Below are 25,790 nucleotides of genomic sequence, written 5' to 3' on the forward strand. Positions count from 1 at the left end.
TCCCATGTAATCAAACCAAGTATGGGACAGACAGCTTCTTTCCTATTAATGAACTAGTTGGGTTTGTCAGATGAAATGGCAGTTTTCACACTCACCAAGCCACCAGTCACTGAACTAAACCTCACTGCAGGCTGTGGTGGGAACATGAACTGGTAACCTCTGAGTTGTCAGCATCTCCCATAAGCACCAGACTACCTCTGACACACACACACACACACACATACAGACACAGATTCACACACACACACTCACAGACGCGCACACACACACAGAAACACACACACATACACATATACACAGTTATACACATATACATCAGTCAGCATCTAAAAGACAGCAGCTGGGATTTTCTGCTTCTGTTTTCCTGGGGCAGGTTTGATGATGAGAGGAAAATCTTGCGAGAAGCCCAAATTTTATGTGGGCAGGGAAACATCTCCTCCCCCGCATCAGTGGCGAATCACATTTACTGCCATGCAATGTTAGGAACCTTCCATTCATTTGCATCTCATTGTTGGGCTTCCACACAGAAATCATCCCCCTCTGCCCCCCCCACCCCCCCATCCCACCTCACCACCCCCCCCCCCCACCCCCCCCCCCCCCCCCCACCCTACCCCCCCATCCACCCCCACCCCCACTACGGTTCCGTGATACATACTCGGTCAAATGCTGCCTTGATATCAGGGGCAGCCACTCTCACCTCACCTCTGGAATTCAGCTCTTTTGTCCATGTCTGAACTAAGGCTGCAATAAGATCAGGAGCTGAGTGATAGAACCCAAACTAAGCACCCCTAAACATGTTACCACTGTGTAAATGCTGCTTCATAGCACTGTCCCCAACTTCTTCCATCATTTTAATAACTGAGAGTAGGCTGATGGAGCGGTAAATGGCCACATTGGAATATATCTGGGAATTTGCCACATTGACTGTGCAGACGTTACGACAACGGATGAATGAACACTGCTCGACTATCACCAGGCAAGACTGTTCTCTTCCTGTTGGAGAACACTTCAGCGGTCATGGGCATCCGGCCTCTGATCTTCGGGTAGGCGTTCTCCAAGGCAGCCTTCACAACACACGACAGCGCAGAGTCGCTGAGCAAAGACTGATAGCAAGTTCCGCACACATGAGGACAGCCTCAATCGAGATCTTGGGTTCATGTCATACCATCTGTAACCCCCACAACTTGCCTGGACTTGCAAAATCTCACTAACTTTCCTATCTGAAAACAATATACGTCTTTTTAACCTGTGCTTAATGCTCTCTTCACTCACATTGTCTGCACCTTTAAGACTTAATTAGCTGTAAAGACTTGCATTCCAACCATTATTCATGTAAACTGAGTTTTTGTCTTTATGTGCCCTGTTTGTGATCAGAACTCCCACCCACTTGATGAAGGAACAACCAGTTCTGAAAGCTAGTGGTGTTTGCTACAAATAAACCTGTTGGACTTTAACCTGGTGCTGTGAGACTTCTTACTGTATTTGCCACATTATCAGTGCTGTAGCTGTATTAGAATAACTTGGTTAAAGGCATGATTAGTTCTGAAGCACACATCTTCAGTTTAAAGTTTATTTATTATTGTCACGCATAGGCTTACATTAACGGTGCAATGAAGTTACTGTGAAAATCCCCTGCTTGTACTTCACCTGACGAAGTAGCAGCACTGCAAAAGCTTGTGATTTCAAATAAAACTGTTGGACTATAACCTGGCGTCATGTGACCTCTCATCCTGTCCACCTCAGTCCACCATCGGCATTATGTTCGGCTACACTGAGGGAGAATTTAGCATGGCCAATGCATTTAACCAGTATGACTTTCAGACTGTGGGAGGAAACCGGAGCACCCGGAGGAAACCCAGGCAGACACGGAGAGAACTTGTAGACTCCACACAAATAGTCTCCCAAGTCAGGATCCGAATCCGGGTCCCTAGCTCAGTGAGGTAGCAGTAAGAACCACTGTGCCACCGTGCTGCCCTTCAGGACTATTACCAGAACGTTGTCAGGGCTTTTGCAGCACCAATGACCCATCTCCCTGACAACATAGTAAGCTTTATATATAAATGTGTGTGTGAGACAGAGGAGAGGAGTTTACAAGGTTAATTCAGCAACGAAATGTAGAATTTTTGATTTAATTATACAACAAAAGATGTTTGTTACTTTCCCCAAAATTGCAGTAAATGTATCCCGTTGACAGAGCTGCAATTCTCAGAGGAACTCCCCTCGACAAATAATGCGGTACAGAAAATGTATCTTATTTTGTTTTAAATATCTGCTTTGCAATTCCAGATTAACTCCTGCCAGCGAATTTCATCTCCCCCGGCCAGCTTTCTGCGCTGCTCGCCCTCTGAAAGAAATCCTAGACAGTTGTCTAACTTTCCTCGAGTGGGTTTTCAATGGCACATTCATCCAAACTTCCTCTGATCGCTGACCCCTCGAGCATTCCAGAGGGAGTGGTTTACTTACCCCTGGCTAGGGCAATGTTTTAAAAACCTGCCCCACATTACTCCCCTCCTGCACTCCGGGAAAAGAACCCCTCCCGCAGATTTATTTGAGTGGTTCTGACAGAAAAGAGAGTAACAGGAGTTTTATATCTTCTGTCCACTCACATAGAGCCCCCTGAATTCTTCTACATTCGAAGCTCATTCATTCATTTAATTGCCAGTGGTTACAATCTACTGGATATCTCCCAGCTATTTGTGTATTTTTTGGGTTCAAGAAAACATTTGTGGCCAGTTTTTTTTTCTCCCCCCTTATAGATTTTTAACAAATATATGATTATTTTACCTCTGCCACAAGGCTGGTCGTGGAAAGTTGTTGTCGCTCTCTGCCTCTCTCCGCGGCTCGATCGGGACCTTCCGCCGCCTCTCAGCGCCCTCAGCTCGGTTCAGGTGAGTGTGCACTCCCGCTGGGGTGAAAGCACGGTCTCTGCTGGAAACATCCAGGAACTGGGCTGAGTGCAGAGGGGAGGGAGGGAGGGAGGAGGAAGAGAGAATTGTTTTAATTTTCCATTCTCATCTGCAAATAAATGTCAAGTAGGAGCAGCAAAACAACTTAATTTCCCAACAGAAATAAACAGAATGTCACTTACTAAAAATGCAAGTGCCTTAAATTTTACCACATTTACAAGGCTTATCGTGGTACAGAGAGGTTGAAGGCATACTATAAAATTCTTCCAGGACTGGGTTATTAACGGAGGCCTTTAAAGTTTTGTCCGAACCTAAATACTAGTGGGCGGTTTGCAATGTGCTTAGAACATTTAAACAGCCGTCAAAATCATTGTAAATAAAACCACATAAAGTGGTGCCCATAGCTCTGTCTCCCTCCCTCGGGTCTCTGTGACAGTCAAACTGTCATTGTCCTGCCCAGTTTTTATCTTACTTAAGAAATTTCTGCTATTTATAATAAGGGTTTGCTTGTAGGAAAGTGTAAATGAATGGATTTTATTACAATTTCACACTGGCTTGCATAGTATTATGCACACTGCTTTCAGGTTTACCTTACTCTGTTTACATAGCTGTGCATATACTTGCGTTCTGTGCTTCAGGTTGATGCTGGATAAGGAAATGCACTTGTAATCTTCCTGTGACTGATACAGGGGCTAAAAGAGTGAAATTGTTTGGCTGGGGTTGTAATTTGGGATATAGAATGTTTAAGCTACTATCTAATTGAGGTCTAGAATCACAGAATTATAGAATGCCTACAGTGCAGAAGGAGCCATTTGGCCATCAAGCCTGCACTGACAAAAATCCCACCCACGCCCTATCCCCGTAACCCCACATATTTACCCCACTAATCCCTCCAACCTACACATCCTGGGACACTGAGGGGCAATTTAGCACGGTCAATGCACCTAACTCGCACATCTTTGGCCTGTGGGAGGAATGATGTGGATGTGCCGGCGTTGGACTGGGGTAAACACAGTAAAAAGTCTGACAACATCAGGTTTTAGTCCAACCAATTTATTTGATAGTAAACTCACAAGCATTCGAGGGGACTCCCTCTTCATCAGGTGAAAGGAGAGTTCTGACCTAGAACTCTCCATTCACCTGATGAAGAGGGAGTCCCCTCGAAAGCTTGTGAGTTTACTATCAAATAAATCAGTTGGACTAAAACCTGATGTTGTCAGACTTTTTACTGTGGGACGAAACCAGAGCACCCAGAGGAAACCCACGCCGACACGGGAAGAACGTGCAAACTCCACACAGTGGAGGAATTAAGGTGTTAAGAGATGGTTAGAAATTATTTCCGCTGGTGGGTTGGAGTTCAGAAGTTGGGAACTAAACTGTTTTCACTAGAAAGACGGAGGCTGAGGGGGGGATCTGATAGAGGTTTACAAAATTATGAGAGGCATAGACGGGGTGGATAGTCAAAGGCTTTTTTTTAAGAGTGGAACTGTCAATTGCAAGGGGGCATAGGTTCAAGGTGGGAGAGGGAAAGTTTAAGAGAGATGTGCGGGTGAAGCTTTTCATGCAGAGAGTCGTGGGTGCCTGGAATGTGCTGCCAGAGGAGGTGGTGCTACAGGCACATTAGCAACATTTAAGAGACATCTGGATGGGTACATGAATAGAGAGGGAATAGAGAGATACAGATCGAGTAACAGCAGAAGATTTTTTATCAGTTTAATTAAGGCGTTATGATCGGCACAGGCTTGTGGGGAGGGGGGAACGAAGGGCCTGTTCCTGTGCTATACTCTTTGTTCTAAAACTAGAGCTAGGTCAATTGGAAATATTGGGCCGAATAACCTCTAGTGCTTCATGAATTTATAAACTGTGTAGAGCTTCTAGATTGGCAAGCAGTTGGCTACACCTACTTGCATAACAATTAATTTTAACAGCACTCATATTTAGGATATGTTTGTGGAAATGTGTATGGATCCTGTGATAATGAAAGCATGAGATAGATTTTCCCTTGCTCCCCACTCCTAAACCTGACATATTGTTAAGATCCAGAATGCAAAACAGGCAGAAACCCTTGAAGATTACAACACTCAGTACACGTGAAAGAAACTTTGCCACAATGTTAAAGTTGTTGCAGTGTTTGGTTGCGGTAACTACTTCAGCTGCAATCACAAAGCTCCTATTCATCTCAAACCACTTTCACACTGCACATTGCTTTCATACCTCAGATCGACAGACCTGTTTAAACTATTTTCTTTAGGGGGAAGGCTGGCTGGTTCAAATTGTCTTACTCAGTATCTGAGCTGCACAATTGTATTTTTTCCACACTCCATGACAAAAGTTTGTGTCAGTATATTCATCAAAGGACACTCAATCCTTTCTCCAACAATTTTAAAAGGCAAATTTGAATTCCCACAAAAAGGTAGATCAGAATACATGTCATTTGTTCCATTGTGCCCCCCCCCCCCCCCCCCCCCCCATCCCCCAGCCCATTGAAAATGCTGTTCCAACTGATTAGGAAATACATTACCATTTGTCTCTGGGTCAAAATCCTGGAACTGCCTCCCTAACAGTACTGTGGGTGTATCTACATCACATGGACTGCAGTGGTTCAAGAAGGCAGCTCACCACGACCTTCTCAAGCGCAATTAAGGATGGGTAATAAATATTTTTCTAGCAAGACTCAAATTGCATAAGTGAAATGGGCAGCACAGTGGTTTAGCACTGGACATAAAAGATCACATGACACCATCTTGAAGAACAGCAGGGGTATTCTCTCCAGTGTCCTGGCCAATATTTATCCCTCAAAACATCACAAAACAGATTATGGTGATTATCACATTGCTGTTTGTGGGAGCTTGCTGTGCACAAGTTGGCTGCTGTGTTTCCTTCATTACAACACTGACTACACTTCCAAATGATTGGCTGTAAAGTGTTTTGGGATATCTGGTGGTCATGGAAGGTGCTATTGAAAAGCAATTTTTTCTTTTGTCTCTGTACCCCAGTGTTTAATATTATGCTGGGAGGTTTTATGAATGTATACATTTTATTCTTTAAAACAGTGTTCTTTACGGTATCCAAGCTCTGTGTTTTAAATCTAAATGACAATGATAATCAGTTATACTTTGTACAAACCATTAACCAATACTGGTGGTCAACTTGACCATCTATGACTTTCCTAAGTTTCTAAGGGTTACATTGGTAAGCCTGGTGAGCTATGTCTTTTTGCATAGACTCTGTAGAGGTTAGGGGAGGCACGATAGCCAAATGGTTAGCACTGCTGTCTCACAGTGCCAGGGACCCAGGTTCAGTTCCGGCCTCGGGTCACTATCTGTGTGGAGTTTGCACATTCTCCCCATAGGTTTCCTCCAGGTCTCCGGTTTCCTCCTACAGTCCAAAGATGTGCAGGTTAGGTGGATTAGCCATGCTAAATTGCCCCCTAGTGTCAGGGGACCAGCTAGGGTGTGGTTATGGGGATAGAGACTGGGTGGGATTGCAGTCAGTGCAGGCTCAATGGGCTGAATGGCTTCCTTCTGTACTGCAGAGATTCTATATCAAATATCTGAAATTGGCACTTGAGGAAATTTTACACTATCCTGTCCATATTGACATCCTGCACTCCACCTGAAGGATTCAAGAAGGATTATCTGATCCTTTGCCTTGAGTTGGTGAGTTTAGTTTTTGTGTCAAGAATTCAAGAAACAAATCAACCTTGAATTGAATTTCTGGTGGTTTAGTTGGAGGGAGCAGACAGCTTGCCAATCACACAGGTCACATTTTGAATGGGTTTTGTGGGTGGATGTGTTTATACGACTTAGGAACATGGGAAAGATAAAAGGACTTTGGTAATGTTGGTTTTGTAGATTATCCAATGTTCCATTGGCTTTCACAATTGGATGACACCAACTTGTGTGTTCCTTGGTTGTTTTAGATTTACATAAACGTCTTGCATGGAGTCATACCAGACCAGAGATGCTAAAAATTGTAAACTCAGAGATTTGAAGAGCAATATGTCTTCATACCTTGTTCTTCACTTGTTCTTCCAGGAGAGTAACATAAGAACATAAGAAATAGGAGCAGGAGTAGGCCATCTAGCCCTTCAAGCCTGCTCTGCCATTCAATAAGATCATGGCTGATCTGAAGTGGATCAGTTCCACTTTCCCGCTTTCTCCCCATAACCCTTAATTCCCCTGTCTATCAGAAACCTATCTACCCATGACTTAAGTATATTCAGCGAGGTAGCCTCCACCACTTCAACGGGCAGAGAATTCCAGAGATTCTTAGAATTCCAACAAGTCTTACAACTTGGGCTCCTAGTGCAGCAAGGCCTTGATTTTTAAAATTCAATTTTCTTTTTATCCTTACATGGATGTGAGCACCACTGACTGGGCTATCATTTATTGTTCATCCTCAGTTGCCCATAGATTTGCTAGACTAGTTTAACAGTATGTAGGCCAGACCAGATAAGGACAGCCGATTTCCTTCCCTAAAGGACATTAGTGAACCAGATGGGTTTTTTCATGGTCATTGTTAGACTTTTAATTACACATTTTGATTAAATTCAAATTTCACCATCTGCCATGCCAGGATTAGGTCCTGAGTTATCTGGATCGCTGAATTACGAGTCCAGTGACAGTACCACTACACCACCACCTCCACTTCAGTCCCTCGCTATATCATCACCTTGTCTCATCCTACAGCCTTCCATGGTCTCTGACTTCCTCCTACTTTTCCCATTTCTGATTTATAATCAGCAGCTATACCTTCAGCTGCCAAGGTCTAAAACTTTGGAATTCATTCCCTAAAAGTCACCACTTGTCCACCTCGCTCTCCTCCTTAAAACCTACCTTGTTCACCTGTTCTAATATCTCTATGAGGCCCGGTGTCATATTTGTCCAATAACGCTCTTTGGGATGGTTTACAATGTTAGAGGTGGTACATAAATGCAAGTTATTGTTATTGAGTAAGCGAAAAGCTGGCTCAGTCTTTCGGCAGCATTGAACTGTAAGAGTGAGACTCGTGTGAGAGATTTGATCTGAATTTCTTTGGTATGTAATAACTTTGAGTATTTCATGGTCCTCATCATGGGTTAAAATGAGAAAAGTTAAGAGTTTTGTTATGTTAAACCATAATTTGGCATTACATATTAATAGTATGTTAATATGTAATATAGGATATTACATATTAGGAACATAGGAGGTGAGGCAACCTGCCTGTACCACCTTCTCAGGCAGCACATTTCAGATCATCACCATCCTCTGGGTAAAATGGTTTCTCCTCACATCCCCCCTAAACCTCCTGCCCTTCACATTGAACCTATGTCCTCTCGTGACTGATCCTTCAAATAAGAGGAACAGCTAAACCTCTGTCCATGCCTCTTATAATTTTGTACACCTTGATCAGGTTGCCCCTCAGTCTTCTGTGCTCCAATGAAAACAGCCCAAGCCAACCCAACCTCATTCAATTATGGTCATTTCTGATCTGGTTGTGGATTTAGCTCCACTTTCCTGTCTACCTCCCATAACCTTTACTCCTCTATCTGACTTAATCTTCAGTAAATTCAATGACACAGCCTCCACTACTTTCCGGGGCAGAGAATTCCACACACCAACCACCCTTTGGGAGAAAAAAGTCCTCCTCACTCTTTGTCTTATGAGGGCGTCCCATTATTGATAAATTATTGACGTTTTTGTACCAACGCTTATCTAGCATTGCAACAAGTGCTCTGGTCATTTAGCAGGAAAAGAAGCAATTCAGTTCTATGTGTGTACATTATTCATAGACGTATTGAGTTCACTCCTCTTCTCTGAATTATCCTTAAAGGCAGTCACTCCGTTTTAGTGCCAAAAACAAACAATTGGATTTAATATGTTTCAATCTCTCCAAGAAAATGTCACACACCAGAAGCACCCAAAGTCTGCTCTTTGCCCTTAATGCTGTTTTAACTTTGGAATTGATAACTATTGCTGCAGAACGCTGAAGATAGGACCCAATGGCTATACTATTCAGGAAGCTACATGATGTGGTTTCCAAAAGCTGAAATGTTTCCTGCTCACTTCTATAGAGGTCTGTTCTAGAAAAGGAAGTGTCCATCTGAGATTGCCGACAGCAAAATGATTTCTTTCTAATACATAATGAATGCAGTATTAACATTTTATAAGTCTGTTTGTGGTGTGTGCAGAAGTCTGAAGGACCAGTTTGGTTTTCTTTTATTCACTATTTACACAGAAATGTTAACCCTCTCAAAGTGAATAGTGATTACTAACAGGTTAACTGATTCATGCTACTTGGACACCAAGTATATTCCAGGTCATTTTGGATACCTCCATCCAACTTTTCCCCAATCCATCAAAAAATAAATGTTTGACTTGATTTGATTTGATTCATGAATGTAGCCCAATCCATCACACAAACCAGCCTCCCATCCATTGACTCTGTCTAGACTTCCCACAAAGCAGCCAGCATAATTAAGGACTCCACACTCCCTGGACATTCTCTCTTCCACTTTCTTCCGTCAGGAAAAAGATATAAATGTCTGAGATCACGTATCAACCAACTCAAGAACAGCTTCTTACCTGCTGCTGTCAGACTTTTGAATGGGTTTATTTCACATTAAGTTGATCTTTCTCCACACCCTAGCTATAATTGTAATGCTATATTCTGCACTCTCTTGTTTCCTTCTCCATGGACAGTATGCTTTGTCTGTATAGCGCAAGAAACAATACTTTTCAGTGTATGTTAATACATGTGACAATAATAAATCAAACTAACTCAAATGAAATCCCCCATGATTAAATCCTGGTGGGGGGTCACCATTGACCAGAATCTGAACTGAACTATATCCTGTCTATATCAAGGGAACGAAGTAAAAAAGGTCAAGAGCTTCAAGTTTTTAGATGTCCAGATCACCAACATGTGTCTTGGTCCCCCTTTGCTGACACCATAGTTAAGAAAGCCCACCAACGCTTCCTCAGAAGACTAAGGAAATTTGGCAAGTCAGCTACGACTCTCACCAACTCTTATAGATGCACTATAGAAAGCATTCTTTCTGGTTGTGTCACAGCTTGGTATGGGCTCCTGCTCTGCCCAAGACCACAAGGAACTACAAAAAGTCATGAATGTAGCCCAATCCATCATGCAAACCAGCCTCCCATCCACTGACTCTGTCTACACTTCCCACTGCCTTGGGAAAGCAGCCAGCATAATTAAGGACCCCATGCAACCCAGACATTCTCTCTTCCACCTTCTTCCGTTGGGCAAAAGATTCAAAAGTCTGAGGTCACGTACCAACTGACTCAAGAACAGCTTCTTCCCTGCTGCCATCAGACTTTTGAATGGACCTACCTTATAATAAGCTGATCTTTCTTTACACCTTAGCTATGACTGTAAGACTACATTCTGCACTCTCTCATTTCCTTCTCTATGAACTGTATGCTTTGTCTAGCACACAAGAAACAATACTTTTCACTGTACGTTAATACATGTGACAATAATAAATCAAATCAAAGGTCATGCTACCAGGACACCAAGCATATTCCAAGTCATTTTGTATATCTCCACACAAGTTTCTCCCAATCCATCAAAAACTAAATGTAAGAGTTTTCCTACGTGCTGGGGACCCACAAGTTGAAACAAAGAATCCCAACAGTGCAAAAAGAGGCCATTCAACCCACTGAATCTGTACCGACCTCCCAACAAGCATCCTACCCAAGCCCTGTCCCTGCAACCCCACATATTTACCCCCTAATCTCTCTAACCCACACATCCTGGGACACTAAGGGGCAATTTAGAATGGCCAATCCACCTAACCTGCAAATTTTTGGACTGAGGGAGGAAACTGGAGCTCCTGGAGGAAACCCACACAAACAATGGGGGAATGTGCAAACTCTGCATAATGACCCAAGGCCAGAATCGACCTTGGGTTCTTGGCGCTGTGAGACAGTAGTGCTAACTATTGTGCCACCATGCCGTTAGAAATTATCACATCCTGCAGATGTATTAAAACAGCATAAAGACATTCTTTTATCAATCTCGAGATAAGACCTGCATTTATTGTCCAACATGAGCTTTTCCTGAGAATATAATAGGGGAAGTTATTCAACCTTCACGTTCTGTATGGTGAAGGTGTTCGTACAGTGTTATATGGAGCTAAGCTGAAGCTAATGAATGGTCAATACATGGTCAAGACATGGCAACTTGCAGGTAGGAATTTCCTCTGGTTTCTACCAGTCACTGTATTGACGGAAGGTCAGTATTCATTGATGTATCTGGGATTTTGGTAACTGAAGGAAATTCATGGCAATAATGTTCGACAGTTTTAAATACCCGATAAAGTATTTTCAGTATAATTTTATCTAGAAATTCCCTGGAGAATTATTAATGGGAAACAAAGAAATGGCAGCAGTGTTGAATGGGTATTTTGCATCTGTCTTCACTGTAAAAGACACAAAATAAAATGCCAGAGATCCTTGAAAATCAAGAAGTAAAAAAGAGGGAGGAATTTAAAACAATCACAATAACTTGCGAAGAAGTACTGGGAGAAATTTTAGAATGAAGGCTGAGAAGTCCCCTGGACCTGATTGCTTTCATCCGAGCATTGGTGGCACAGTGGTTAGCACTGCTGCCTCACAGTGCCAGGGACCTGGGTTTGATTCCGACCTTGGGTCACTGTCTGTGTGGAGACTACGTTTTCCCCGTGTCTGCGTGGGTTTCCTGAAGACGCTCCGGTTTCCTCCCACAGTCCAAAGGTGTGTGGGTTAGGTGGATTGGCAACACTAATTCTTCTTCAAGCAGTCAGTTTGGTGTGGTCTGCCAGTCAGGAGTGTCACAGACATAGGAACAGGAATAGGTACTAGTAAGTGAATAGATCCTTAGTAAGTGAACATAAAGGAGCAAAGAAGCAGGCTCTGAATGAAAGAAAGAGCTGCTGTTCACAGATAGAGTCCATACCTTGCGTCAAAGATATTGCTTTGGAACAGTGGTGTTCTGCTTGACACAGCCTTAGATCTAAAGTGTGCTTATAAACTAGTGTTTGAATGTACTCAGGAACCTATGGAGAAAAAATCTCAGAAGGTGAGATTCAAATCCTGTGAGATTTTGTTTTAAGCTGGTTGAATGGAAGCAACCTTTGGAGAGAATTTCAAAGAGATATCTTTGAAGGTAAAGTTGGAAATCCCTCATGAGACAGACTTTCAATGAGATTGTTTGACTTGGTGTTCACCAACATCTGGGTAGGTTATTGAGAAATCCATGGACTCTGGCTTGGTTGCATCAGTCATTTATTCTCATCAGATGTGTTTGATCATGGTTTCTCTGTTAATTCGCATGTAACTCATACTTACCTTGAATGTTAGAGTATAAGATACATATTGTAAATTATTTCATCTGTCTGAACTTGTATCACAAATTTTGCCTTTGTTTGTTCAAAACCCATGGAATCTTGGGGCTTTATTCCAAAAGCAAGTGTCATAAATCGCAACCTTAATCTATTTTAAACAAATAGTTATTGGTCCCTAACCACATCTCCCCCAACATCCTGGGGTCTGGCCAAGAATCATAAAGGGAAATAGTTTATTAGAATTCTTTAAGGAAGTAACACCAATGTGGGAACCTGTAGATCTGGTGTACTTGGATTTCCAAATGGCATTTAACAAGGTGGCACATCAAAGATTACTTCACAAAATAAGAGCTCATTTTTTTTTAAAGTTTAATGTTTACTTATTAGTGCCCCAAGTAAGGCTTACATTAACACTGCAATTAAGTTAATGTGAAAATCTCCTAGTCACCCCACTCTGGCGTCTATTCGGGTACACTGAGGGAGAATTTAGCATGACCGATGCACCTAACCAGCATGTCTTTCAGACTGTGGGAGGAAACCGGAACACCCGGAGGAAATCCACGCAGGCACGGGGAGAATGCGCAGAATCCAAGCTGGGAATCAAACCCAGGTCCCCAGTGCTGTGAGGTAGCAGTACTAACCACTGTGCCACCATGCCGTTCATGGTGTAAGGGGTAACATGTATGCAGGGATAAAGGATTGGTTCACCAGCAGAAAAAAAGAGTATGGATAAATGAGTCACCTTCAGGTTGGTGAGTTGTTATTCATGGAGTGCTGTCGGGATCAGTACTGGGGCCTCTTATTTACAATCTACATCAATGTCTTGGAGAAATTAGTTGATGGTATGATAGCTAAAGGTGATGATGATGATGCAAAGATAGACAGGAATGTAAAGAGCCAAGAGGACACAAAGAATCTACAGAGGGATTCCGAGAGGTCAAGTGAGTGAGGAAAAAAACTTGCCAGATGGAGTACAATGTGGAAAAATGTGAACTTGTCCACTTTGGCAGGACGGATAGAAAGCAGTATGTTGCTTTAACTAAAATAAGCTGTAGAACTCTTGCAGTACAGAGGGACTTGGGTATCCTGATACATAAAACACAAAAGGTTAGTATGCAGGTGCAGCAAGCGATTACATTGGCAAATGGAATGTTGGTGTTTCTTGCAAGAGGAATGGATAATAGAAGTAGAGACATTTTGGTCCAGTTTTACAGGGCATTTCCTGGTGTACTGTGTGCAGTTTTGGTCTCCTTATTTAAGAAAGAATATACATACATCAGAAGGTGCTTAGACGGGTCACCCAACGTCCTGGGATGAATGGGTTGTCTTATGAGGGAAGGTTAAGCAGATTGGATCTACACCCATTGGATTTTAGAAGAATGAGGGATGATGTTACTAAAACCTAAGATCCTGGGAGTCATTGGCAAGGTGGATGCTGAGAGTATGTTTTCCCCATATGACGAAGTCTCAATCCAGGGGCCACAAGTTAAAAATTAGGGTTCTTTTAAGACTGAAGAAAGGAGAATTTCTTTCTCTCAGAGGGTCACTGCTGTGTGGAAATCTCTTCCCCAGCTGTGGACAGCTGTGGAGCTTCAGTAATTGAATATGTTCATGGCTGGGTTAGTTCGATTTTTGATCAGCAAGGAGTCAAGGGTTATGGTGGGGCAGACATGAAAGTGGAGCTGAGATCACAATCCTATCAGCCATGATCTTATTGGATGCAAAGCAGCCTCAAGGGGCTGAAAGGCCTATCCTTGTTCCTAATTGTTGTGTTCTTGTGATTGCTTCCTTGACAAAGTTATGAGATTTTGATTTGATTTATTATTGTCACCTGTATTACCATACAGTGAAAAGTATTGTTTCTTGCGCGCTATACAGACAATTCAGACCATTCGTAGAGAAGGAAATGAGAGAGTGCAGAATGTAGTGTTACAATCATAGCTAGGGTTTAGAGAAAGATCAACTTAATGCAAGGTAAGTTCATTCAAAGTCTGATGGCAGAAGGGAAGAAGCTGTTCTTGAGTCAGTTGGTACATGACCTCAGACTTAGGTATCATCTACATGTCATTTATGAACACCTTATTCTTACCATTTGGACTCCCACTGGAACACTTTACCCTAGGAAGGGAGTATTACAATTAAAATATAATTCTCCAGCCCTTCCCGCCAGTGTGATTTTCTGGCCCTGCCAAAGTTGACCCCAGCTGAAAATTTCCCACAGGTGACAAGGGCAAAAGTTGTAAATCACCATTGACTTTGGTGGGACTAGAAGATCCAGTGGCAGCTGACAGTGAGCCGCCTCTGCTGCAGAAAAACCCACCGCGCGGGGGAGGGCTGGAGAATCCTGCGGAACAACCTTTCACAAGGGAAAGGAACTGGACAATTCTGCCCATTGACTGAGAATTTACAGCAACACTAGTTACTGATCTGTGTCATTTCACATGAGCTGGAATTCTATCGCCCTACCTGCCATGGAATCGGAGTGGGTGAGAGGCGGACAACGAAAATGTCCATTGATCTTGGGTGGGAATTTCCAGTCTCATTCGAGTGAGGCCATAAAATCCCGCCCAAGGAGTCCAGACTACGTTCAGTCTCCGGGTGAGGTGGAGTCAGAAGCCAAGAGGATAACTGAACAAAAACACACTTGTGTATTTCAGTGCCAATATTAACATCATAAAGAATTTCTCAACCTAGAAATAAGTCAAGATATTACATCAGAAGGTTGAAACATGGACCTTGACAAAAATGTGTCCGAAGATTAGAAAGTTCTAAATATGGTTCTGGAGAAGGATGAACTGGGTCACTGGGGAGAAGACAAGAGCAATGAGAACTTCTGCGGATGGTGGAGGAGGAACGATCATAAGTGAAAATCATCAAGAAAGCTAACAAAGTTGAATTTGCTACAGTATAAGGCATTAGAATCTGCTGAAGGAGATGATTGAAAGAAGACGAGAGTGATGTAGACCAAGAGGAAGAATAGGAACAATGATGTTAGACAAGTGAATCAGAGGGATGTGGCTGTAAATATCCACAAATCCCTAAAGGTGGCAGGGCAGGTAGATATAGGCATATGGGATACTCACATTTAGAAGTCAAGGCACAGAATACAAGAGCAGGGAGGTCATGCTGGAACTGTATAAAACATTGGTTAGGCCACAACTGTGTGCAGTTCTGGTCATCACATTATAGGAAGATGTGATTGCACTTGAGAGAGCAGAGATTTACCAGGATGCTGCCTGGGCTGGAGGGTCTGAGCTATTGAGAAAAACGGAGGCCACACGAGGTAGAAAATTGAAATAATACTTGCCCTTAGGCATATTACACTCACTCACACAGACACACACACACACACACACACTCTCATACACACACTTACACACAAATACATACACTCACACATACACACACATATACACACACATATACACACACATATACACACACATATACACACACATACACTGACACACACATACACACACACAAACACACACACACTCACATATACACACACACACACTCTCACACTCACACACATACACCCACACACAAACACACTCACTCAAACAAACTCACAGACACACGCACACAAACACACACACATACACACACACATACGCACACACACTCACACACTCGCATTCACACACACTCACACGCACACACACTCACACACATTCACACACACAATCACATACACACATACACATATTCACACACACACATACACACACGTACTCACATACACACACACACACACCCACCCACACCCATCCTCACATACACTCACACACACTCACATACACACACATTCACATGCACACACACACATACACATTCACACACACACTCACACACATGCACACACATTCACATGCACACACATGCACATGCACACATACACACACACATTAACATGCACACACATACACTCACATACACATACACACCCACACACTCAAACACACACATATACACACACTCACACACACGTACACACACTCACTCACTCACACACACACACACACACACTCACATACATTCACACACACATATATAAATTACAAAATCTATCCTTATTTTGATATTCCATTATGAATTACCATATTAAAAAATCCATATTTGTGATGTTAACTTGTCCTATGATAATAACCCAGCAGCACCTCTGCTGGGGAAGTGTGTAATTACAGTTTACACAAAGACAATTTCCTTTATAAATATGTGCATCAGATTGCTGAACAGGTGCACCATGTTTAGTGTGTTGTAGATGTAGACAGAACAAGCAGAAGCTGATCATTTTAAAGTTCAAAACAGTAAGGAGAATTTGTTTTCTAAAAGAAACATTCTGTAGATGCTGAGGGGGCTTCAAATAATTTAGAACAGCCAGGCATAACCTTATCCAAAAAAGGGAACATTTACTACACCAGATGTCCTGTTAATCAAAGTAATCCAGGAGCAGGTCTCTCAACTTTTTTCTTCCGTTTTGCTCCCTTAAGTGAAAACTGCTAATGGTTTCTTTTAAAATGATTCTGCATGGACATTTAAATCATTTCAGATCATTACACTACAGATATCCGACAGTGTTTCCTTCACTTTGAATGCATAAGTGCATTTTTCTCAATGGAGAAACAGACCTAATAAAAAAGATACACTCAAGCACCTCAACACTTGTACAGTGTTGATCAATATAATATTCTGCCTTTACGGGATAAAAACCTATTAATCAAGCTTGCAGCAAAAGTAGCATCTAACTTAAAGTACAACATCTAACTATTGAAACTGAAATAATTTTTATTTTGCACTTTAATGCCTGCCAATAAAAGAATTCCAGGAGTTTGCATTTACTTTCCTCTTGTTTTCCCACTTGGATCTGGGCATCCCCTGTCATTCATGTCTCTTCTGAGAGGCCATGAGCCATGTTCACTTACTGAAGGGGTCTGACTCCATTAAAATTGTGGGAGTGGGGGAAGTGGTCTAAACTGCCCACCCCCACAATGGAGCAGGCTAGACCGGGATTGCAGCCTATGGGCTGACTGCCTACGCCCTTATCTCACACCAGCTGAAATTCCTGCAAACAGGACACAGGAATCCCAGACTCAGGTCCCACCAGCTGTTTTTGAAGAACTCCCTCGCTATGCCTACACAGTGAAAATCAGGGTCAATTTCTTCTGTTATCCCAATATTTAGCTGGAGCAAATCTTTGCTCATCCCTGGATAGCAGGAAGGCAACATGACAATCAGGGACATTGGAGCCATCGGGATTGGCTATGGTGAGATAGGATTGGATATCAACAGCATACATGTGGAGTACACTCGGCAGAGAGAATTCTCCTGCAGCAGGAACCTATTGTTCAATGTTTTTCCCCATAGATTCACGGTGGAAGTTTAGCTCAATTCCAGGAAAATCTATGTTGGCAGATGCATAAGTAAGGGGATTATGTTAATTTATCATTATACTTCTTTGTACATATGTTTTTCCATTAGGAAACTGCATAGTACAACAGCTTTCCATTTGGTAATGTGTAATTCATAACCTCCATTGTCAATACTATAAATGTTGCATCATTAGCTCTCCACTTATCTATATTGAGTGCCCAGAGTAAATAGAATACACTCATTTTCTTCACATATCCCTGAGCTATTTGTTGCAAAACAATCATGTTCCACCCTCTGATCTCTAAATCAGGATTGAAAAATTAGGGCAGCACAAAAAAGGCGCACCACAGTGGGATTTTGGGTTACCAGTTCCATCTCAGGACATGTTCCAATTCAAACCACCCTTGCAGGGTTTACAGGAGAGAGTTTCACTAGCTGTCCAAGCTGCAACATACACCCCATCTGCTTCTAATCTATGTTAGCATGATCCACAAATATAATTTACATTAGGACTGTGTCAGTGAGCCCAAAGGTTGCAACACTTAATTATTAATATAAAGCTAATAATTCACCTGCGCCAAGAAGAGATTAACCATTATAAAAACAGAAAGAGCTTGAGACTGTCCTTTGCACAGTTCTGTTCTCCATATTATTACAAAGATCGCCAAGGATACAAAAAACACTTACAAGTGTGCTGCTAGAACTGAAAGGTTGCGCTGATTGGAAAAGATTTGGCCGGACTTCTCTAGAAAGGAAACAGCTGAGAGTGGTCTTTAGCAAAAAGAAAGAATAAAGAAAGAAAAGTACAGCACAGGGCCAGGCCCTTCAGCCCTCCAAGCCTGTGCCAATCATGATGCCCTAACTAAACTAAAAAAAAACTTCTGCTTGGTCTATATCCCTCTATTCCCTCCTTATCCATATACCCATCCGGATGCCTTGTAAATGGTGCTAATGTGCCTGCTTCCACCACCTCCTCTGACAGCACGTCATGGGCACCCACCACTCTCTACGTGAAAAACTTCCCTGCACATCTCCCTTAAACTTTCCCCCTCACATTGAACCTGTGCCACTTTGTAATTGACATTTCCACCCTTGGAAAAAGCCTCTGACTATCCAGCCTGTCTATGCCTTGATAATTTTGTCGACCTCTAACAGGTCTCCCCTCAGCCTCTGCCTTTCCAGTGAAAACAATCCTGGTTTATTCAACCTCTCCTCATTGTAAACACCCTCAAGACCAGGCAACATCCTGGTGAACCTTCTTTGCACTCTCTCTAAAGCTTCCACATGCTTTTGGTAGTGTGGTAACCAGAACTGCAAATAATACTCCAAATGTGGCCTAATCAATTTTATAAAGCTGCAACATGCTTTGCCAACTCTTGTACTCAATGTCTGGCCGATGAAGACAAGCATGCCATATACTTTCTTAACCACCTTGGCCATCTGTGTTTTGGGGACCCGTGGGCGTGCACACCCAGATCCCTTTGAATATTAATGTTCCCAAGGGTTCCACCATTTACAATATAATTCACACCTAAGACTATGAGCAGATTTGAGAGAGTAGACTGAAAGAAGGGGGAGTCCAAAACCAAGGGCAATCAATAGAAGACAGCCACTAATAATTGTAAAAGGAACTCAGGATAAACCCCTTTATCCAGAGAGTGGTTAGAATGTGGAACTCGCTGCCGCAGGGTGTGGGGGGGTGGGGTGGTGGTTTGAGGCAAATCTTAAAATAAATTGAAGAGGAAACTTGTGTTAGCCATGGTCTTGAATCTGAGTCATAATATTCTGGGTTCAAGCCCCACTCTTTGGCTCAAGTACAAAAATCAAGGCTGATTCTCCAGTGCATCATTTGAAAGAACATTGCACTGTCAGAGGTCCAGCCTTAGCTCAATGGAGCCTCCTTCTCCCAGCTCCAGTAGATATAGAAAGATCCCACGTTACAGTTTCAAAGAAGAACAGGGAGTTTTCCCCAGTGTCCTGGCTAATACTTATCCTTCAATCATCTTCACAAAACTGGTTACTTGATCATTATCACATTGCTATTTATGGGAGCTTGCTGTGCACAAAATAACTGCTGTGTTTCCTACATGACAACAGTGATTTCATTTAAAAAAGGTACTTCATTGGTTGTAAAATGCTCATGAAAGGTGCTAGATCAATGCAAGTCTTTCTTTCTATTTGGCAGAGTCCAGAACTAGGGGTCATAATTCCCTGAGGATAAGGGGTAAATCTTTTAGGACTGAGATGAGGGGAAATTTCTTCACCCAGAGGGTGGTGAATGTGTGGAATTAGCTGTCACAGAACATAATTGAGGCCAAAACGTTGTCTGATTTCAAGAAGGAATTAGATATAGCTAGTTATAGATTAGATAAAGGGATCAAGGGATTCGGGGGGGCATTTCAAGAAGGAATTAGATATAGTGAGTTATAGATTAGATAAAGGGATCAAGGGATTCAGGGGGGCATTTCAAGAAGGAATTAGATATAGTGAGTTATAGATTAGATGAAGGGTTCAAGGGATTCAAGTCTCACTCTCCCTAAAACCAAAAACTCCTGCCCAAGGCCAACAGACCTTTCCATGATCTGTTCCCGTAGTGGCGAGGCAATTTAGCATGATCAATCCACGTAACCTACACACCTTTTGGATGCTAAGGGCAATTTAGCATGGCCAATCCACCTAACCTACACCTCTGTGGGTGAGGGACATCAAATCCAGGCCCCGTCTGCCCTCTCGGGCGGACTCTAAAGATGCCACGGGACAATTTTAAATGAGAAGAGATGATTATCACCTCTCGCCCTGGGCGGCTGATCTTTATCCCTCATTCAACACCTCCCAAAAAACAAAACTGATGATTAGTTATAGATGAGATAAAGGGATCGAAGGATTCGGGGTGGGGGGAGGTGGGATCATGATATTGAATTTAATGATCAGCCATGATCATAATGAATGGCAGAACAGGCTCGAAGGGCCCGAATGGCCTACTTCTGCTTCTTGTTTCTGTTTCTATAAACAAGTTGGAGAAAGAAATAGCAGGCTATGCTGTTCGAGTTAACTGAAAATGAATGGACCATTTGGGCTGAATGGTCTGTTTCTGGGTTAATTCTCTACAAAACAGACAAAGAGCATCAGTCATCAACTAAAATAAAAACCTGAATATTTTGGATTGAACTTTGATAAAATATTTCTCATAATCCTAACCTGACGGGCCACCTGTGCTATTCCACCGCTTTTTTGCTTTCATTTCACCATTTGCATTTGTTGTCTTATTGCTACTGAAACAGATTAAAAATGAGCTAGGATCTATCTTAATCCACTGTTAAATATCCTGTCAATCTAATCAGCTTCTTAACTACAGTGACATTTTGTGATGCTTCCTAAATATTACAGCAAAGTTCATGGAATCATAGAATCCGTACAGTGCAGAAGGAGCCATTTAGTCCATCAAGTCTGCACCGACTCTCTGACAGAGTATCTTACCCAGGCCCTTTCCCCCACCCTATCCCCACTACCCCACACATTTACCATGGCTAATCTATCTAACCTACACATCTTGAGACACTAAAGGGCAATTCAACATAGCCAATCCACCTAACTCGCATGTCTTTGGACTGTGGGAGGAAACCAGAGCACCCGGAGGAAACCTACGCAAACATGGGGAGAACATGCAAGCTCCAGACAGACAGTGACTTGAGGCTGGAATTGAACCCTGGTCCCTGGAGGCAGCAGTGCCAACCACTGTTTTAGTATATTAATTTTTTTTTTGAAAACAAAAGTCTTATTCCATGTAGGATCATAGAGTGATTATGGAATAGAAGGAGGTGATTCAGCTCAGCAAGCCTATGCTGGCTCTGCAAGAGCATTTAGCCAGTGTCATTCCCTCATCCCATACCTCACAGCCCAACAATTTCTTTCTCTTTAGGTTCTTATTCCCTTTTAAAAACCACAATTGAATCTGCCTCCACTATCCTCTCAGGCAGAGCATTCCAGACCCTAACGATGTGCTGCATAAAAAGGTTTTTCTGCAAGTCCCCTCATGTCAGTCTTCTCAAGATTCCAGGGTACAGAAACATATCATCGATTCTTTCTCCATTAGGCTACCAGATACAATAGATGCATGTCCATAGAATTAATAAAAACAGTGCAGAAGAAGGCCATTCAGCCCATCGGGTCTGTGTTGACTCTCTGACAGAGCATCTCATCTAGGCCCTACCTCCATAACGTAATGTTTTAGGACCATAAGACATAGGAGCAGAATCAGGCCCCCTGCTCTGCCATTCAATCATGGCTGATATTTTTCTCATTTCCATTTTCCTGCCTTTTCCCCAAAACCCCCTTGTTAATCAAGAACCTATCTAACTCTGTCTTAAAGACACTCAATGACCTGGCCTCCACAGCCTTCTGAGGCAAAGAGTTCCACAGATTCACCACTCTCTGGCTGAAGAAATTCCTCCGCATCTCATTACCCCACTAATCCCCCCAGCCTACGCATTTTGGGACACTAGTGCGGTAATCTCAGCATGGTTATTTCTCCTAACCTGCACATCTTTGGTCTGTGGGAGGAAACCGGAGCACCCGGAGGAAACCCACGGGAGAAGCGTTTGTAAGGTACCAAGAAATATGGAGCAAAGGCAGGTAAATGGAGGCGAGGTGCACGGTCAATCAATGGGACCATGGTTTGGTGTCTTATAAGTGTCCCAAGATGTCTGGGTACGCAAGAAGGTAAAAGCATGGACTCTACTGTACAACAGCACAGTGATGGTGAGGATAAAGTATTGCAGATGGTGTGGTTGCAACAAAAACTTGGCAGCAGTTGAATTCCAGGCCTCTTCAATATTTAAGATGAACCCACTTCTATTTATTAGTTGTTATGATTTTGTTAATGGGAGTCACTCCTGCATCAGTCAGTACCCCTATTATGAAAGGAAAACTTGTTTATTTTAACAGGGAAAATAACACAGTCTGGATAACTGAACCACCACATCTGTTTTATGATCCAAACATTCCACCATCATTCCATCTGAATCATTGCGTAGTGATCCCAATACAGACCATTCAGCCTCATGATCTTGTCACATGTGCTACACATTTTACGACTTTAAAGTGTGTTATATAAAGCAAGTTGTTGTTGTTATTGCCCCTCTCAGACCTGCCTCCTTTTTCTCTAATGCTTTTTAAGATTTTTCTCCATGAATACTTACTTAGATTCTTTTTAACTTGGCTTACCTTTAAGTTTATTTATTAATGTAACAAGTAGGCTTACATTAACACTGCAGTGAAGTTACTGTGAAAATCGCCTAACCGCCACACTCCACCACCTGTTTGGGTACACTGAGGGAGAATTTAGCATGGCCAATGCACCTAACCTGCATGTCTTTCGGATTCTCAGAGGAAACCGGAGCACCCGGAGGAAATACACACAGACACGGGGAGAACATGCAGACCCCACACAGACAGTGACCCAAGCTGGGAATTGAACCTGGGTCTCCAGTGCTGTAAGGTAGCAGTGCCAACCACTGTGCCACCATGCCACCACCCATAGTAGCTTAATTTGAAAAAATATTTCAAATTTTCTATTTTGTGCTTTTCGTACTAACCGAGTTGATGCCTCCTTGTTAGTTTCTTGACACTTTCATAAGAACATAAGAAATAGGAGCAGGAGTAGGCCATCTAGCCCTTCGAGCCTGCCCCGCCATTCAATAAGATCATGGCTGATCTGTCGTGGCTCAGTTCCACATTCCCGCCCTCTCCCCATAACCCTTAATCCCCTCTCTTATCAAAAACCCATCAACCCGCGTCTTAAAAATATTTAGCGAGGTAGCCTCCACCACTTCAACGGGCAGAGAATTCCAGAGATTCACCACCCTTTGAGTGAAGAAGTTCCTCCTCAACTCTGTTCTAAACCGTCCCCCCTTTATCTTGAGGCTGTGTCCCCTAGTCCTACTATCCTTTCTGAGCAGGGAGAGTCTCTCCACCTCTATCCTATCCATCCCATTCATCAGCTTATACATCTCAATGAGATCTCCCCTCATTCTTCTAAACTCTAACGAGTACGAGCCTAGTTTATTCAGCCTCTCCTCATAGCTCAACCCCCTCAACTCCGGTATCAGCCTAGTAAACCTCCTCTGCACTCCCTCCAAGGCCAAAATATCCTTGCGTAAGTACGGCGCCCAAAACTGCACACAGTACTCCAGCTGCGGCCTCACCAATGCCCTATACAGCCGCAGCAAGACCTCCCTACTTTTATATTCAATCCCCCTCGCTATGAAGGCCAGCATCTCATTAGCCTTCCTGACCACCTGCTGCACCTGCAAGCTGGGTTTTTGCGACTCATGCACAAGGACCCCAAGGTCCCTCTGCACCGTCGCTTGCTGCAGTTTTTCGCCACGTAAGTAATAATCCTTCCTACCATTATTCCTACCAAAGTGGACCACCTCGCACTTGCCAACATTAAATTCCATTTGCCATTTCCTGGCCCATTCGCCCAGCCTATCTAGATCCTTCTGTAGACTTTCCACACCCTCCGCACAATTTGCCGTTCCACAATCTTGGTGTCATCAGCAAATTTCGACACCCTACACTCGGTTCCCTCCTCCAGATCATCTATATAAATGGTAAATAGCTGAGGCCCCAGCACCAACCCCTGGGGCACTCCACTAGTCACCATCCGCCAATCCGAATAGCACCCATTGACCCCCACTCTCTGCCTCCTATTTGACAACCAATCCTCTATCCACGCTAACACCCTACCCCCAACTCCATGTCCCCTGACCTTCTGCAATAACCTCTAGTGAGGTACCTTGTCAGACGCCTTCTGAAAATCAAGAAAGACCACATCCACCGGTTCTCCTCTATCCACCGCCCTAGACACATCCTCATAGAACTCCAGTAAATTTGTCAGACACGACTTCCCTTTAACAAAACCATGCTGCGTCTGCTCTATCAAGCAATTCCTCTCAAGGTGCCTCGCTATTTCCTCCTTGATGACGGATTCTAACATTTTACCTACAACAGACGTTAAACTAACCGGCCTATAATTCCCTGCCTTTTGCCTGGCACCCTTCTTAAACAACAGCGTAACATTAGCCGCTTTCCAATCTTCCAGCACTTTCCCGGAATCCAGCGACGTCTGGAAAATAACCACCAAGGCACCCACTATCACCTCCGCCATTTCTTTCAGAACCCTCAGATGCATTCCATCCGGTCCTGGGGACTTGTCCACAATCAGCCCCTCCAGTCTGTCGAGCACCGCCTCTCTCGTAACAGTAATGTCATTAAGACCCTCCAGTCCTACCACCTTTCCATCTCTAACACCCGGCAAATTATTCACGTCCTCCTCTGTGAAGACAGAAACAAAAAAGTTATTCAGGACCTCAGCCATATCCCCATCCCCTACTACTAAGTCCCCCTTCTCATCCTCTAAGGAACCAACGTTCACCCTAGCCAGCCTCTTCCTTTTTATATATTTATAAAAACTCTTGCTATCCTTTTTTATATTAAGTGCTAGCCCTGCTTCATAGTTTCTCCTGCCCTTCTTTATCAACTTCTTTGTCAATCTTTGTTGACATTTAAACCTCTCCCAATCCTCTTCTCGCCCACTACTCTTAGCTACTCTAAACGCCTCCGCTTTTAATTTAACACTTTCCTTCACCTCCTTCGTTATCCACGGCTTATTACCTCTCCTCCTACTGTCCTTTTTGACCATCGGAATAAATTTCCGCTGAGCACCAAGAAAGATCTCCTTAAAGGTCCTCCACTGCTCCTCAGCAGACCTACCTTCCAACGTGCTCCCCCAGTCCACATTCGCCAATTCTTCTCTCATCCTACCGTACTCCCCTCTGCTCAAACAAAGTACGCGTGTCTGGGAACCCACTTTCTCCTCCTCCATCTGCACCAGAAACTCCACCATACAATGATCACTCTCCCCAAGAGGATCCTTCACCGCAAGGTCCCTAATTCTACCCGCCTCATTACATAACACCAGATCCAAGATAGCTCCGTGCACTGAATTCCTCTATCGAATACAGAAATGTTTTACGTATCTTATCACTATACAACAATATGCATTTAAATAGCACCTTCTCATTGTTTGAAGGGGCTTATTAGTAAGTATCTTGATAACGGCTTACTGGAGAAAAAATCAAGACAGGTGATCACAAGCTTGATCAATGAGAAATGATTTA

The 25,790-nt window shown here is 43.1% G+C and overlaps 2 protein-coding genes across 2 annotated transcripts in view; one reads left to right on the forward strand and one right to left on the reverse strand.

Annotated features, from left to right (window-relative positions):
• Positions 1-7,786, reverse strand: part of rbpjl (recombination signal binding protein for immunoglobulin kappa J region-like) — a 53,106-nt gene extending 45,320 nt beyond the window's left edge. The window contains exons 1-3 of the mRNA XM_080205212.1: positions 7,745-7,786; positions 3,502-3,598; positions 2,785-2,950 (exon numbers count right to left, since the gene is read on the reverse strand). Coding sequence (XP_080061338.1) covers positions 2,785-2,950; positions 3,502-3,598; positions 7,745-7,786 — 305 coding nt within the window. The remainder of the gene's footprint in view (positions 1-2,784; positions 2,951-3,501; positions 3,599-7,744) is intronic.
• matn4 (matrilin 4) overlaps positions 2,534-25,790 on the forward strand; it is a 66,708-nt gene continuing 43,451 nt past the window's right edge. The window contains exon 1 of the mRNA XM_080204614.1: positions 2,534-2,888. The gene's annotated coding sequence lies outside the window, so the exon portion shown is untranslated. The remainder of the gene's footprint in view (positions 2,889-25,790) is intronic.

Source organism: Carcharhinus amblyrhynchos, chromosome 16 (assembly GCF_965287045.1).
Source record: "Carcharhinus amblyrhynchos chromosome 16, sCarAmb.v2.hapA, whole genome shotgun sequence".
Taxonomy (NCBI): domain Eukaryota; kingdom Metazoa; phylum Chordata; class Chondrichthyes; order Carcharhiniformes; family Carcharhinidae; genus Carcharhinus; species Carcharhinus amblyrhynchos.